The sequence below is a fragment of the Vicugna pacos genome, chromosome 2, assembly GCF_048564905.1.
Source record: "Vicugna pacos chromosome 2, VicPac4, whole genome shotgun sequence".
NCBI classification, from domain to species: Eukaryota; Metazoa; Chordata; class Mammalia; order Artiodactyla; family Camelidae; genus Vicugna; species Vicugna pacos.
The window spans coordinates 15,099,284-15,116,994 of record NC_132988.1 but is presented as its reverse complement, the minus strand read 5'-3'; the positions used below and the strand labels follow the sequence as shown (position 1 = coordinate 15,116,994).

Below are 17,711 nucleotides of genomic sequence, written 5' to 3'. Positions count from 1 at the left end.
AACCTAAACGTCCATTGACAGATGACTAGATAAAGAAGTTGTGGTATATTTATACAATGGAATACTACTCAGCCATAAAAAGAATAAAATAATGCCATTTGCAACAACATGGATGGACCTGGAGATTGTCATTCTAAGTGAAGTAAGCAAGAAAGAGAAAAAAAATACCGTATGATACCACTCATACGTGGAATATAAGAAGAAAAAAAAAGACAAATGAACTTATTTAAAACAGAAACAGACTCACAGACATAGAAAACAAACTTATGGTTACTGGGAGGGAAGAGGCTGGGAAGGGATAAATTGGGCGTTAGAGATTTACAGATACTAACTGCTATATATAAAATAGATAAATAAGTTTATACAGTATAGCACAGGGAACTACCTTCAATATCTTGTAGTAATCTATAGTGAAAAAAGAATATGAAAATGAATATAAGTATGTTCATATATGACTGAAGCATTGTGCTGTACACCAGAAATTGACACAATATTATAAACTTACTATACTTCAACAACAACAACAACAAAAAATGAAGCTAGTGGTTAACTATGATTGGTGAATAAGGTTGTCCTAAGTGGGAAGAGAAAAGATGGGGTGGGGGTAACTACTGGGTATTGACAGTGTCCTATTATAGTGCTTACACAGGTTAACTTTATAGTTCTTCATCACATCATACCAGGTTTTCAGTCTGTGTTTTACCTGCTGTTTAACGTCGTGCTCCCTTGAGCATGAGGACACTGGCTGGTCAAGTGCAGACCCATGTAGGTATGGGGACTGTGTGCACCCACCCAATCTTCCTTGCTCCTGCATCGGGACCCACACCCAGGGCAGAGAGTAGTTGCAGTTACTGGGATGTGGGTGGTCAAGATCCCATCCTGATGGACAGAGAAAGGGACAGGAGGTGGAACCAATTGGGAAACCAAGGCTCCAAGCTTCCAGTGCATGTTCCATTATCTGATCAGACTCATTTACAAACCACAAATTTAAAGATAAAATTATCAAGAATTCAAGATGGCAACCACAGAGCACTAAACCCCAAGCACTGATCCCCTTCTGAGGGTCGAGTCCTATGTAACCCATGAAGTCAACCCCACAACAAACACATTTTCTGCTTATTTCTGCATGTATGTTATATTGTGTATGCATATACGTGAGTGTAGGAAAAAAGAGATCATGCTTCTAACTCCTGCAAGCGTCTAAGCCCTGAGTCAGGCTTGTGCTGAAGAGAAGTGAGAAGATCTGAACTGATTGTACTATTAACATTTTACATTGGCTATCAGTCTGAATGTATTTACCGAAATTGTAATATATCTAAATATAGACCTGTGTGTTTAAAGATTGTTTTATAACTTAAGTATTTATAATTAAGATCATAGGCAGTTAATTCCACAGCATGCTAAGCAATTTAATGTCATTGTCCTTGGCTACTCTTCTGATGCCAAAAACCTACTTTCTGATGCTAGTTCCTTCCTTTCCACTCACACATAACTGAAAAAATGTACTATGTTTGATGGGGTAATTTAAAAGATCTAATAAAAGTGGATACAAATAGATAAGGTCATTTAATATATGACTGAATTCAGATTTCAGAACGGAAATGGGATGGAAGGAAACCTGGCAGGCGCTCTGGTTGTGTTACCCTCACTTAATTCTTTCACAATAATTCTGAAAGGTAGGTACAAATATCTCAATCTTACAAAAGGACACAGAGGTTAAGAAAAGTAAATATCCCAAACAAGGGCATCCATCTAGTAAGCGGTTATATACACAGTTCTATCTGACTACAAACTTCTCCTATTACCTTTCTTTGCTTCCTTTTTTTCTTCTTTTCTTTAAATATCTACTGTCCATTTACTGTGTGCCAAGCATTATCACAGAAACGAGTGGCCAAGTTCCGGTGCAGTCCCAAATCCAAGACTGTGCTGTAGGTATGGTAATATGTGGCCATGAGCAGGTGGAATGTGGCTAGTAGGAACAGTATGAATTGAGATGTGCTGTACATTAAATTACACATCAGATTTCAAAGAAAAAAAGGATGTAAAATATGTAAATATTTCATATTGATTATATACTGAAATGTAAATTTTGTCTATATGTTTTAGGTTCAATAAAAAGTTGTTTAAAATTTATTTTATCTGCTTCTCTTATTTAATGTGGCTGCTAGAAAATTTTAAATTATAAGTGTTTCATAGTTTATTTCTATTGTGCATCACTGGCCTAAAGATGTCCTCTCAATCTTACTTCGGGATATATAAATGAATTACCTATCTGTAATTTTTAAATTACAGGTTATATTTCAAGAGTATTTTGAATAAGAAATTTCACATTCGAGTAAGTTATATGTCAAGATCAAGTTTGAATAAGAAATAGCTATAATTCACTGTGGAATTAATCTTCCTCCCACCATCAATATTTATTGACTATATATTCAATCTCCCTTGAAATTTTAAAATTTTGCTTAACTAAAATTAGCTAAAGCTTGTTGGTTTCCTTTTCCTGACAGAATGTACAGTGAACAGATAAATACCTGGATTAATGACACAGGTAATTCGTATAATGTATCGAAACAGTTTTTTTTAACATCCCACAAATATCTCTTGGAGATTTGTTGAACATTTTTAATATCATGGCACGCATTTCTCTCAGCTTGAAACAATTTGATTCTTTAGAATTTGGTACATTAAAAATATTTTTCACATTTTCCTAAAGAAGATGAGGCAAGATGTGTTTGTAGACAATAAAACACTTGTGTCTTCATGAAATGTCTATTAACGTGAGCAGTGGGGAATCATACAAGAAAGCTATCTTTCCTATTATATTGTTACATACTGAAAAAGCAATACAAACTAATTTATAATTCAACATAAATGCTAACACTCTAAAATTGTATCATATGCAATAATATCACTGATAAACTTGACTCACTGAAAATGTAATTTTAAAAAAATATACAGCAGTAAGAAATACCAAATTTAGACTGCATAGGATCAACTGGACCAAAACTTTCAAAAATTATACAAATTTACATAAGCTTGTAGTTCATAACATTATACATAGCACAAAATACTCATTTTATATGCCCATCCTATATTGAGTCACTCTTTTGCCTTGAAATATAGCCTTAAATATCCCAAATTTATACTTACAGAGCAAAATACTCATTGATACATATAAGACAGTATGAACATAAAGCAAAACAATAAAATGGAACAAGAACTGAGAATCAGAAGCCTTATACTTCTGAGACTTGAGCTAGTTGCAAGTTTCTTGATAGATGGGAAAAGTTAGACTGGCCATTCCTGAAAACCCCATTAGAATTAAGGAGACAACATATAAAAAGAAACTTATTACTAGTATATCATTATATTAAAAATAAATTTATTCTATTATTTTATTATAAACATCTACCCTTCAATTAATGTTTTGAGTAAGCTATTGTGACAAAAAGTAATAAAAATATTTTAAGTATCCTAATTTAGCTTTTTCAAATCATTTTTTAATCACCTTGATATAAAATAATAACTGAAATTACACCAATAAATGAAAGTATTTATGAGAAGGTATTTAATGATTACAGTAGACTATTAAGAGAAAAGTAACCACAGAATTAAAAGGGTAAATATTATCAGTCTAAATGTACAACTACCTCCCACTCCACCTGCTGTGATATAGTAGAATTCCGCATAAAATAATATATTTAGAGATTTTAATATTTTAGATTTTGTTATTCTGAAAAATCTATTTTCCTATTCTACAATAAGTTGAGACTTCCTCCCTCCCTCCCTCCCACCCTGTCTTCCTTCAGCTGCCTTCATACAGTGTCGGAAGGCAAGAACAAAGAACATGTTTTTCCTCCTCCGATACAGAGTGCTATGACCTGAACTGTGCCCATCCCCCCAAATACAAATGATGAAGCCCTGCCCACCAATATGATGGTATTTAGACATGGTGCCTTCTGGAGATAATTAAGTTTAGATGAGATCATGAGGGTGGAGACCTCATGATGGGATTAACATACTTAAAGAAAGAGACCAGAGACCTCTCTCTCTCTTTGAACGTATGGTCTGAGAATAGGCCATGTGAGAAAAGAGCTAGAAGGCTGCTGTCTACAAGCCAGAAAGAGACCTTCCCTCATATCCCACTCATGCTGGCACCCTGAATTTAGACTTCCAGCCTCCAGAACTGTGAGAAAATACGTCTGCTGTTTAAGTCACCCAGTCCATAGTATTTCATTATGACAACCCAAGCCGATCAATACATTGAATAAGCCCTGGTGGGGCAGGCAAATGAAGAAACTAGAGAGTCTACCACATGATACATGGGGGAGAGTTTTCTTACAGTCATTGGGGAAAAACTGAAGTAGACATTTATGTCCAATTGATGAAAGGAAACTGTTACATTAGACTTAACTAGAAAAAATGTTAAAATTTGTATAGCTACTAGGTTTTAAAAAAGAAGCAGAGGGAACAAAATTTGGAAGGAAATAAACCGAGCTGTTAATCACGGAGAGGGTGGTAGCATTAATGGACAAGGTTTTTCTTTTCTCCAAATGTTCTTTAATATGATATGTTCTTTAACATGATTATATATATTTAACATGTATTATATGCATATGAAAGAAATGAAAACTAAAACTTTGCTATTGATTTTAATATAGTATGAGTCAAGTGGTGAGGGTTTTATTTATTTTAAGCTATCTTCACAGGGAACAAAAATAATTTATTAAGTATTTTTTGAAATCCCATATGTCAACCACTCGAATGGCTATTTTTTTTTTTTTGCTGTGCATATGCTGATCTGGTTTTTTTTAACATTTTTTATTGATTTATAATCATCTTACAATGTTGTGTCAAATTCCAGTGTTCAGCACAATTTTTCATCATTCATGGACATATACACACTCATTGTCACATTTTTTTTCTCTGTGATTTATCATAACATTTTGTGTATATTTCCCTGTGCTATACAGTGTAATCTTGTTTATCTATTCTACAATTTTGAAATCCCAGTCTATCCCTTCCCACCCTCTACCCCCCCACCCCGGTAACCACAAGTCTGTATTCTCTGTCCATGAGTCTATTTCTGTCCTGTATTTATGCTTTGTTTTTGTTTGTTTGTTTGTTTTTGTTTTTTAGATTCCACATATGAGCGATCTCATATGGTATTTTTCTTTCTCTTTCTGGCTTACTTCACTTAGAATGACATTCTCCAGGAGCATCCATGTTGCTGCAAATGGCATTATGTTGTCGGTTTTTATGGCTGAGTAGTATTCCATTGTATAAATATACCACCTCTTCTTTATCCAGTCACCTGTTGATGGACATTTAGGCTGTTTCCATGTTTTGGCTATTGTAAATAGTGCTTCTATGAACATTGGAGTGCAGGTGTCATCCTGAAGTAGATTTCCTTCTGGATACAAGCCCAGGAGTGGGATTCTTGGGTCACATGGTAAGTCTATTCCTAGTCTTTTGAGGAATCTCCACACTGTTTTCCATAGTGGCTGCACCAAACTGCATTCCCACTAGCAGTGTAGGAGGGTTCCCCTTTTTCCACAGCCTCTCCAGCATTTGTCATTTTTGGATTTTTGAATGACGGCCATTCTGACTGGTGTGTCGAATGGCTATTTTTATTTTTTTATTTTTTATTTTATTTTTTTATTTTTTAATTTTTTTTTACATTTTTATTGATTCATAATCATTTTACAGTGTTGTGTCAAATTCCAGTGTTCATCACAATTTTTCAATCATTCATGGACATATACACACTCATTGTCACATTTTTTTCTCTGTGATTTATCATAACATTTTGTGTATATTTCCCTGTGCTATACAGTGTAATCTTGTTTATCTGTTCTACAATTTTGAAATCCCAGTCTATCCCTTCCCACCCTCTACCCCGCCCCCCCCCCAGTAACCACAAGTCTGTATTCTCTGTCCATGAGTCTATTTCTGTCCTGTATTTATGCTTTGTTTTTGTTTGTTTGTTTGTTTTTGTTTTTTAGATTCCACATATGAGCGATCTCATATGGTATTTTTCTTTCTCTTTCTGGCTTACTTCACTTAGAATGACATTCTCTAGGAGCATCCATGTTGCTGCAAATGGCATTATGTTGTCGGTTTTTATGGCTCAGTAGTATTCCATTGTATAAATATACCACCTCTTCTTTATCCAGTCACCTGTTGATGGACATTTAGGTTGTTTCCATGTTTTGGCTATTGTAAATAGTGCTGCTATGAACATTGGGGTGCAGGTGTCATCCTGAAGTAGATTTCCTTCTGGGTACAAGCCCAGGAGTGGGATTCCTGGGTCATATGGTAAGTCTATTCCTAGTCTTTTGAGGAATCGCCACACTGTTTTCCATAGTGGCTGCACCAAACTGCATTCCCACCAGCAGTGTAGGAGGGTTCCCCTTTTTCCACAGCCTCTCCAGCATTTGTCATTTTTGGATTTTTGAATGACAGCCATTCTGACTGGTGTGAGGTGATACCTCATCGAATGGCTATTTTTAAAGGAGGACTGATGTCCTCAAAAAACTCATCCATTTTATTGAAAGAAGATTACATCACACTAATTAGATAATAATACCATATATAACAGAATTTAGAAAATGCTCATTGTTTTGAGTAAATACTGAATCAATAACAAATATTAGAGTCCCAAATATGGTGCTCAGTCAGAGCTGACCAAAATGAAGATCAGGAAAATATAGCAATTCATGGAGTAGAAAGCAATACGCTATAGAGAAAATTGATAAAGCTAAAAGCTGGTTTAAAAAAAAAAGAAAACAATAAAGTTGACTGGCTTTTAGCAAAACTGACCAAATAGAAAGAAGGAGAAAGGGAAGGAAAGAGAGAGAGAGAACCTAAATAATTAATATCAAATATTAAAAAGAAGACATCAGTACAAGTGTCATTATAGGCATCTTTATGGCAGTACTTTTGACAATCTAGATGTATCCCTATAAACATAACTTACTAAAACTGAAAGATGATAAAAATAGTTTCATCAGTCTTACTTTAAAGACATTTAATCTATGATTTTAAAATTCCATATAAAGAAATGTCCAGACCAGGTGGCTTCGCTAGTGATTTACCACAACATTTAAAAAAATATAGCACAATCTTACACAAATTCTTCCAAACAACACAACAGAGGGAACAGTTTCCAACTTACTGTATAATGTCATCCATCACCTCAATACCAAATCCTGACAAGAGCATTATAAACAGGGAAAATCACAGACCATCCCTCATCAATATAAATGGGAAAACCCTCAACAGAATATTAATAAATTGAATCCATGTGAGGTTTATTTCATAGTTAAAGATTAGTATAACATCTGAAAATCAGTAAGTACAATTCACTACATTAAAAGAACAAATGAAAAAATACACTCAAAATGGATCAAAGACTTAAACATAAGACAAGATACAATAAACCTCCTAGTAGAAAATATAGGCAAAACATTATCTAACATACATCTCAAAAATGTTCTCCTAGGGCAGTCTACCTAAGCAATAGAAATAAAAGCAAGAATAAACAAATGGGACCTAATGAAACTTACAAGCTTCTGCACAGCAAAGGAAACCATAAGTAAAACAAAACGACAATCTATGGAATGGGAGAAAATTTTTGCAGATGATGAAACCAACAAACGCTTGATCTCCAGAATACATAAGCAGCTCATACGACTTAAGAAGAAAAAATACAAACAACCCAGTCCAAAAATGGGCAGAAGACCTAAACAAGCAATTCTCCAAGGAAGAAATACAAATGATCAATAGACACATGAAAAAGTACTTAATATCACTAATTATCAGAGAAATGCAAATCAAAACTACAATGAGGTATCACCTCACACCAGTCAGAATGGCCATCATTCAAAAGTCCACAAATACCAAATGCTGGAGAGGCTGTGGAGAAAAGGGAACCCTCCTACACTGCTGGTGGGAATGCAGTTTGGTGCAGCCACTGTGGAAAACAGTATGGAGATTCCTCAAAAGACTAGGAATAAATTTATCATACGACCCAGGAATCCCTCTCCTGGGCATATATCCAGAAGGAACCCTACTTCAAAATGACACCTGCCCCACAATGTTCATCTCAGCACTATTTACAATAGCCAAGACATGGAAACAGTCTAAATGTCCATCAACAGCTGACTGGATAAAGAAGAGGTGGTATATTTATACAATGGAATACTATTCAGCCATTAAAACTGACAACATAATGCCATTTGCAGCAACACAGTTGTCCCTAGAGAATGTCATTCTGAGTGAAGTAAGCCAGAAAGAGAAAGAAAAATACCATATGAGATCGCTCATATGTTAAATCTTTAAAAAAAAAAAAAAAGAACATAAACACAAAACAGAAACAGACTTATAGACATAGAATACAAACTTGTGGTTGCCAAGGGGGAGGGAGGTGGGAAGGGATAGGCTGGAAGTTCAAAATTTGTAGATACTGAAAGGCATATGTAGAATAGGTAAACAAGATTATACTGTATAGCACAGGAAAATATATACAAGATCTTGTGGTAGCTCACAGAGAAAAAAAATGTGACAATGAATACCTATATGTTCATGTATAACTGAAAAATTGTGCACTACACTGGAATTTGGCACAACACTGTAAAATGACTATGACTCAATAAAAAATGTTTAAAAAAAAACCAAGCAAACAAAAAAAGGAACAAATGAGATTGCTTTGGGTAGTACAGACATTTAATAATGCTGATTCTTCCAATCCAAGAGCACAAGATATCTTTCCATTTCTTTGTATCATCTTCAATTTCCTTCATCAATGTTTTACAGTTTTCACAACATAGGTAACCTTGGTTAAGCTTATTCCTAGGTATTTTGCTGTTTTTGATGCAGTGGAAATGTTTATGCCAGTTGTAAAATTCTGGTTTCTGAAGTGGAAAAAAAAGTGAATGAAGGGCCACAAATGGCAAAATATCCTTCTTTCTTATGAGTGAGTTGTATTCCATTACATATATATGCCGTATCTTCTTTATCCATTCATCTATTGATGCGCACTTAAGATGCTTCCATATCTTGGAACTTATAAATAATGTTGCTGTTAATAGTGGGGTATATGTATCTTTTAGAATTAATTCTTATTTTGTGGTTAGCTTTATTCCTTTGATAACTATGTAAGTTTAAAAAGCTAAAGCTCTATCTGTTCTTAGAAACAATGAACAGTACATATATGTAAATTTAAAAAATATGTGCAGTATATTGTGTATATGTATTTACGTGAATATACTGCATATGTGCAGTCAAACTGTAACAATTCTACCTAATAAAACTGAAAAATGAAAAAAAATAAAAAAGAACAAATGCGAAAAATCATATAAACACCTTAAGAAGTAAAAAGACAACCATTTAGTAAAATTCAACACTGATTCGTGATTAAAAAAACTCTTAGAAATCTAGCAACTTCTTAGTATAATAAGGAAATTTTATAACAAATACTAAAATATGTAACAATTTCTTCTGAGATAAGAAATGAGACAATAAAGCTCCTCAACACTTCTATTTTACATTGTGTTAGGTAGTTTTAACTTATACAATAAGGTAAGAAAAAAATAAATAAAAGATTTAGAATCAGAAGGAAAAAACAAAAAATGTCATCACTCATGGACAACAAGATTGTGTATGCAGAAGGTCTAAAAGGATCAACAGATAAACCAGATAAACTACTAGAATTAGTAAGTTAATTTATAAAGGCCATAAAGATATAAGGTCCATGCAAAAAGTTCAACTGTATTTTTATACTCCAGAAAACGGAGTGGGGGGGGTGAAATAAAATTTTAAATACCATTTAAAATGGTATCAAAAACATTAAATGCATAGAAAGAAATCTTTTAAAAAATGCAGAAAACTAAAGTATTATTGAGACAACTCTAAAAAGGCCTAAATCAAAGGAAGGATATTTCATGTCCACCTATATTTCATTTCAAAAAATTTCTAAGTTTTTCTCAACTCTTAACCTACCAGGAGGTAGGTAAATCTAAGTAAATACTATCTTTATAAAATAATGATAATTATAGCATGGCTTGTGAGAGTAAAGTTTAAAAAAAAGACAAAATTGAAATAATGGACAATGATAGTATGAAAGTCAAAACAGAGGAAGAGAAAACCTAAAGTTCTTCATAGTCTTTTATTTATCCCAGAGAGGGTAACATTTTTAATACAATTTACTGTATTTAAATCAATACTATTTGTTTACCAAAGACACTTTAAAGAAAGTGAAACGACTAGCCACAACAGAAGTAACAAAGGATTAGTAGTGAAAATTTACTACAACTCTTCCAAATCTGGGGTGGAAGCAAAGGGATAGGATTTGTAAGAGGCACAGTAGAAGATGATAGTTGCTGTCAATATTACAGTCTTTTGTCTGGGGGATGATTTTCTTTGTGTTCATTATAACACAGAAGGAAAGAAAGGAAGAAAGGAAGGAAGGAAGAAAGGAAGGAAGGAAGGAAGGAAGGGAGGGAGGAAGGGAGAAAAAGAGGAAGGAAGAAAGGAAAGAAAAAAGGGAAGGAAAGGAAGAAAGAAAGGAAGAAAAGGAAAGAAGAAAGAAAGAAGGAAAGAAAGAAAGAAAGAAAGAAAGAAAGAAAGAAAGAAAGAAAGAAAGAAAGAAAGAAAGAAAGAAAGAAAGAAGGAAGGAAGGAAGAAGGAAAGAAGGAAAGAAAGGAAGAAGGAGAGGAGAGAAAGAAGGGAAGAAGGAGAGAAAGAGAGAAAGAGAGAAAGAAAGGAAGGAAGGAAGGAAGGAAGAAAGAAAGAGCGAGCAGGAGAGAAAGAGAGAAAGAGAGAAAGGAAGAAAGAGAAAGAAAGAAAGAGAGAAAGAAAGAGAAAGAAAGAAAGAAAGAAAGAAAGAAAGAAAGAAAGAAAGAAAGAAAGAAAGAAAGAAAGAAAGAAAGAAAGAAAGAAAGAAAGAAAGAAAGAAAGAAAGAAAGAAAGAAAGAAAAAGAAAGAGAAAGAAAGAAAGAAAGAAAGAAAAAGAAAGAAAGAAAGGAAGGAAGGAAGGAAACAATTCAGGCAAAAATGAAGATAATGCATCATGAAACAAGGATTTCTATTAATCTAACTCTAGATACCTGAGGATGGACAACAAATACATACATATATTAAAAAATGCAGATAGACAGACAGACAGACAGATAGCTAGGAAGGAAGGGGGAGAGAAGTGATGCTAGTTTTTTGTGGGTTTTTTTTTTTAAGCTAGGAATGTCTAGGCCACCAGGAATAATAAACCCTAAAAACAAACTGCTATAAAGAATATTAAACCTCTTTGGGATCAGGCTTGCTTATATTTTCTGGTTTTATTATTTTTGTGCTTTCCTGGCAGATCAGCTGGGTTTTTTAAGTTATCTTTTTAATACTTAACTAGTATTTTTAGGTTTTTTTGCACCCAGAAATCTTTCCTTACATAATTGTTCACCATATTCTCAGAAATACACACACACAGCTATATTTTTTCCAGCTGTAATTTTTTATTCAAAATGAAGACAGTATATTTGAATTCCACTGATAAAAATATTTATTCTAATAAACCAGATAACTTTCCTCATAGTATAGAAAAAAATAAATATGAAAATTGGTAGCATTCTTTTTGCAAATAAAATAGAAGTATCTTCATCCATCCAACAAAATACAATGAGCACGTCCAGGAATGATTCTGCGTCTAAGGGATTTAGTAATGAATTAATCACTATCTGCATTCATGAAGATTACATTCTAGCAGAAGGTGCAGACAAAACTCAAATAGGCAATATGTATGTCCTCAGGCCCTAAGTGTTAGAGACCAAAATAAAGCAGGATTGGTAAGTGGGACTGGGAGATATACTTGCTACTATAACAGGCTGGTCAGTGATGCCCTCACTGATTAGAAGGCATTCGGATAAAGCCTAGAACTGGTAAAGAAGTGATGCTGTGATGTCTAAGATAAAGAGCTTTCCTTACAGTGTACAGGGTTCCTGAGCTGGACATGCTAAGTTTGAAATGCCTATTAAAAACCCAGGCAGAAATGCTGATTAAGCATTTGAATGTTACCTGGAGTTGAGGAGAACGACCAGGCTGGACATAAACTTGGAGTCATCTGCATATAAATGGCAGTTAAAGCTATGGATTGGATAAAATTATCAAAAGAATTAGTGTAGCTAGAGAAAAATTCAAAAATTGATCACCAGGCCCATGAACACTGAGGACCCCCAGACTCCCAGTGGGAGTTTGAAAAAGTGTTAAGAGTTTAGAAGGTAGCCTGGTTGAGTTGTGGTATCCTTCAAAGTGAGATTTTGGAAATATTTCAAAGGTTCCTAGGCTATAACTATCAGAGTATATATATATATATATATATATATAAAGTATTACAGATGACAAAATCATTGGAGGAAAAGAGCTCAAGGAATCAAGAAGCCAGTGAGTTAGAGAGCTTATTTATCAGGATACCAAAATCAGAGTTATTACAAGACTAGTGCTAGAGAAAGTTACAAGAATCCAGGGGCTAAATTCTTTCAGATATGAAAGAATGGATACAAATCAACAGGTTACTGTAGGCAGGAGAGGTAATAAAGGATATCATTTGATAACATGAGAAGGGGGAGGGTATAGCTCAAGTAGCAGAGTGCATGCTTAGCATGCACAAAGTCCTGGGTTCAATCCCCAGCATCTCCTCTAAAAGTAAATAAATAAGTAAATAAACCTAATTACACCCCCCGAAAAAAACAATTAAATTCGATGACATGAGATTCAAAGCTTGGAATTTTAGAAAAGAAGAAGGTGAATGATCTGGAAATAGCCTGAGAAATAAAGAAGTCACCTCCCCACCTCCACTCCCAGAGATACAAGGCAAGAGAAAGAGAAGAGCATCACCACTTGAGAGGAGCAGAGGAAGAAATATCCTCAGGGTTGGAGACACAGCACAGATTTCAACTAGACGAAGAAAGTGAAGGTGACACTTAGATGACGTTAAGGATTCAGGGTTTTTGCTAGTTACTGGCTAGCAGTTCAAGGAGAACAGTAAATGGGTTTCAGGGGTGGGAAGGGTTAGGGATTAAAGACAGAAAAAAAGGCATACAGAATTATGCAGAAAGTGGGGTTTTGATGATAAGAGGTGACTGGGAAGTCCTAGGTGTCTTGTGGAGACTGATGTAGACAGAATTAAAGGACGTACTTAGTTTATTCATTCCAAGAGTCTCAAGTCTGTGAACTTGGCAAGTAGAGAAAGCTTTAAAATCACCAGTGAAAGGGGTGCTTGAAGAATATCAGTTTAAGAATGACTTTACAAAGTTATTGAAATAGGAGGGTAAACAGGCAGATTCAAGGTGTAGAACAGGATGTTAACAATGACAATGGTAAAAATAGGTGAATCCAGGAAAGGCCACCATGATTGTGTTTGCACAATAACAATAAAACTCATTTCTGCTTGGTGCATTGATATGGTAAGTCAGTGTTACAATGAGATGTGTCTTGTGTTTCAAGTGACAAATCTTTTAGGACAGGGTCAAAGTTGGACAAAAACATCAGACTCTCAAGTATATTATGCTTTACTACCTATACCTAGGGAATTATAGCTAATAATTACAGTTCAATTTTAGTAAGCACTAGGATGTATGTTACACAATTTACAAGCATTACCTAAAAATTCTTGGATAAGTATTGTTATTATCCCCCATTTAACCAATGAGGAAACTGAGTCAAGAGTGATGAAGTAATTTGGATGAGGTCTCCCAGCTAGAAGCTGACAGAGCCAGAATTCTAACCTCATTAGAGTAGGTATAATAACTGCAGTGTCTTCACTCTTAATCACTGTGCTATACTGCTTTTAAAGGCAAGGCTTCAAGCAGTATAAGATACAGGCATTTATATATAATATTATATATTATATTATTATTATATATTGTAATATATGTCAAATGGATAGAAATCATGACTTTCTTAATTCTTATGTTCTAATTTACTTTCCTTTTTCCTTTAATAATAATTTATTTACCCTAAAACAAAATCAGAAACTTTTAGAGCCCAGTAAATTACAATATACCCCAGAGAAAACAATAAGATCTATGTTCTTTCACAATTTAAGCAACATTCTGTTATTAAAGAGATCTCAGTGACTGTTTCAGATATTCAGTGAAGCTGTAACTTTAAACTAGAGTTACAACAATACGTGGAGAAAAATCTTTTTTGTGCAAATCTTTACAGACTATAGTCCTAAACTAAAAAAAATGACAAGCTTAAAAAAATATTATTTTTCACCCAAGACACAAAGCAAGGACCACATCTAGGTTTTTCAAAGAGAAAATCAACATTTTTCACATTTTACTAATAGTTTACATAAAATAAGTTTCTGGACACAAGCCTTCAGATATTTTTGCCCTTATGAAAAAATATATTGCAATTATAAAAGAGCAGTTTAGCTTGAACTAAAAAAATTAAACAAAACCACAACAGAACAGTGATGAAATCTCCATTCTTATTTGATTAAATATACTTTCATTTTAAGGAAAAAAAGAACAGCTGCTCTAGAGCATTTGGAAATAATTATTTTTGTTGCAATTTTTTACACTTTTAGCATGTTCAGCCTTTCAACTCCCCATGTTTATGAATACTGAAAGACATATCATAAAATGAATAATCTGCCCAATAATTTGGGTTTAAAGCATATAAGGTAAACTGCATAAAATTTTACTTATTTTTGTGGTATCTGTGCAGTCTACATATAATCAGTATAAACAAGAACTGTAAAAATGTCCAGTGATATTTTTTACATGTTTGTATTCATTGCTGTATTGTATTGGATTGTACTTTCCCAAATTCTTTTTTTTTTTTAGTAGTTATCAAGTTTTAGCCTACTATGCAGAAGCAGACACACAGATATATACAGAAATACATTCCATTTGAGTGGCTTCTCCTTTTAATTCATCTTCATTTATGCATTTCATTCATTTAACAAATTTTTATTAATGCCCAATACACGCCAGTAACTGTGATAAATATAGGGATTCTTTAGCTTCCGTGAAGTTATGGTTCCTAGTAAGTATTCCAGATTTTTTTGGCACAGATAGAACCTTTAGCAAATCTCAAAACACATCACATAGGTGATTGCTCATTCTGCCAGCCTTTCACTCACAATTTCACAATAATCTATAGCTAGTAATGGGGATTCTCTCGACAAACATTTCAGAAGAAAGGTCCTCCATCTTTTCTTTAGCACTAAACTAACAGTGGTCAAACCCCTGTAGAGTAGACTCTATGTATATGGGAAAAGAAGAGTTACATTTCTATTTTCAGACTAAAGCCTTGAGAATGACTGACCCCTTCAAAGGGCTGATATGTTCCTCCATAAGGGGAAGACACGTGATTTATCTCAGGTGGATGGCATTCGAAATAGAGGCTTTTATCAGCCCTTACGATGATCTTGAAACTCTAAGTATCACACAATTAGCAGAATTTTCACTATGTGGCAGTTAAGGGCTGTAAATCTCAGCTTTCAGTGTTATCACATTTCAAGATTGTTATCTATTAAAACTATTTCACCCACTGGACCCTATACCTTATGAGGAATTTTAGACAGCATTTACCTCTTCACATAAATATTTAATTCTAGACTCAGTTGAGGCCCATACATCATTCCACTACCCTGGGGTCTCAAATTATCTGATTAAGCCTCAAAAGAATTTAAGGGATGGATCAATACAATAACCAAAAACTTTAAACAGATCTATTGCACGTGTATGAGATTTTGACATTATATTCACAAATATTAATACCTTGAGTGAATACTGGTTAGATAAATATGTGTTTGATGACCATCCAGCTGATGCTTGAATTCCTTCTATAATAATCCAAACAAATAAAGGCTGGTAAAATTGTAGTTGGATACAGAAAATTTTTAAGCAAGAGTGCCTTGAGAACCCAAGGAGGTGTTTATTCTGCAAATTTTCAAAAATTTATTTCAAAATCAACTGAAGCTTCACTCTACAAGTAGTTTTCTCTTAATGACAGCCTGAAGCTCAAGAACATGAGTAACAAGTTGAAAAGAAGGAAAACTACAAAAATAGTTTCTTTGAATCAATAGCCCCCTAGGTCTTCAAGTAGCTCACCAAGTTCCAGAGAGTTGCTCAATCTCACTTAAGGCATTTTAAAGGGTCATCTATATTTTCTTTTGAAGAATTACATATTTTTTAAAAAATAACTCAACTGTAGAGAAACTTTTAAAATTGTAAGAATTTATCCTTGTAATTTCCTAAAACCATCAATATTTACACACATTAAAAACATCCAATCTCTCAAGTTCAAATAAAGGAGCTGAAAATCAGTTATTAGTAGTTGTTTCTGAAGTCTCTAGCTTATGACACAGTATTTGAAATGAAATATAAAGGAAATGACTGTTCAATACCAGCTGTTTGACTTTGCATTTGAAATGAATACAAAATAATGAAAATCACGGTGTTGCTACCACACTTGAGCAGTGAGACTCACCATTTTCTTTCAGAAGCCCCATGGGAGAGGTCATGGGTCTTAAGTGCAAACCATGGTTGACGATGGGGAAGGGACAAAATGAGTCCAACGTCCTGTTTCCAAAACACAAAGTCAGAGCTTTGAGTGACTTAATAGTACCTCGTTTGTAATCCAAACTTTCTAGACTAATGTTATAGGATTACACAATAATCACGGAGAGAAAACCACCTGTCTCCTTTCCACAGAGGCTACAACCATTGTTATCTCAGTCCCTTCACTACAGAGTAACAGGCACATGGTGGGCCGTTTATAAATACTTATTATTGAATGAAGACAAAAATAATACCAAATTTTGCTGGCCCTGAGCATGGATAACATAGGAACATTTGCTTTCTGAAAGAAAAACTCTAACAAAAATCAGAGAAATGAACACACATCATATCTACTTCTGTTTTGCAAGAGCTTTTAAGTAATTTGTTTTCCTATCACAGCTTGGAAAGCTTTAATCAAGTCAGTTGAATCAAAAAACAAGTACCATGTAGAAACTTCAGCAAATGTAAGTAAGCAAAAGTGAGAAGGTAAAAATTACCCCTAATTCACTACCCTAGTATTTGACTGATAATTGCACAGTCTTGATTCTTCCTATGAGCTGAGCACTATTCATTATGTGTCTTACCACATTTCACCCTCACAAGAAGTGCCTGGGTATTTACTATTATTAAACCCATTTTATAAATGAAGAAACTAAGAGGTTTAGGGGTTAAAAGTATATAGTTCACATTACTCCAGCTAGAAGTGGGTAGAGCCAGGATTTAAATCCAGGCAGGAGGACTTCAGGAACTAAGTAAGCCCCTTTTTACTACTTTATACTGACTATTTGTCATGATTAACAGATGTAATATACTCCATACTTTCTCTATGTTTAGATGTCCATAAACATACATGAACCTTTTAGCTTATTTCTTACACTTAATAATACATCATGAATACACTTCTGTGTAAATGGTACAAAGATACACATTTTTATTTTGGCCTAGAAATGAAATTGCTAGTTCAAATGTTACAGAAATGTTATATAAATTTTTAGGATTTTAAAAAATTCTGCCCATCAAAAAACTAAAGTCTATAAGGGAAATCTGTGACTCTCCTGTTTAGAGTTTTATATTTAACATATAATAGGCACCCAATAAATAGTAAACAAATTAGTGACTTATAGGATCCATTAATCTAGCTGTCACTCA

The 17,711-nt window shown here is 34.0% G+C and overlaps 1 protein-coding gene across 19 annotated transcripts in view; it reads right to left on the bottom strand.

Annotated features, from left to right (window-relative positions):
- IQCM (IQ motif containing M) overlaps nt 1-17,711 on the bottom strand; it is a 480,596-nt gene that overhangs the window by 264,589 nt on the left and 198,296 nt on the right. For all 19 annotated transcript variants that reach the window (XR_012079786.1, XR_012079787.1, XM_072975871.1 and 16 more), the window contains one exon: nt 16,492-16,583. Coding sequence is in view for 17 of the 19 variants with exons in the window: in XM_072975871.1 (XP_072831972.1) it covers nt 16,492-16,583 (92 nt within the window). In the remaining 2 variants the exon portion in view is untranslated. The remainder of the gene's footprint in view (nt 1-16,491; nt 16,584-17,711) is intronic.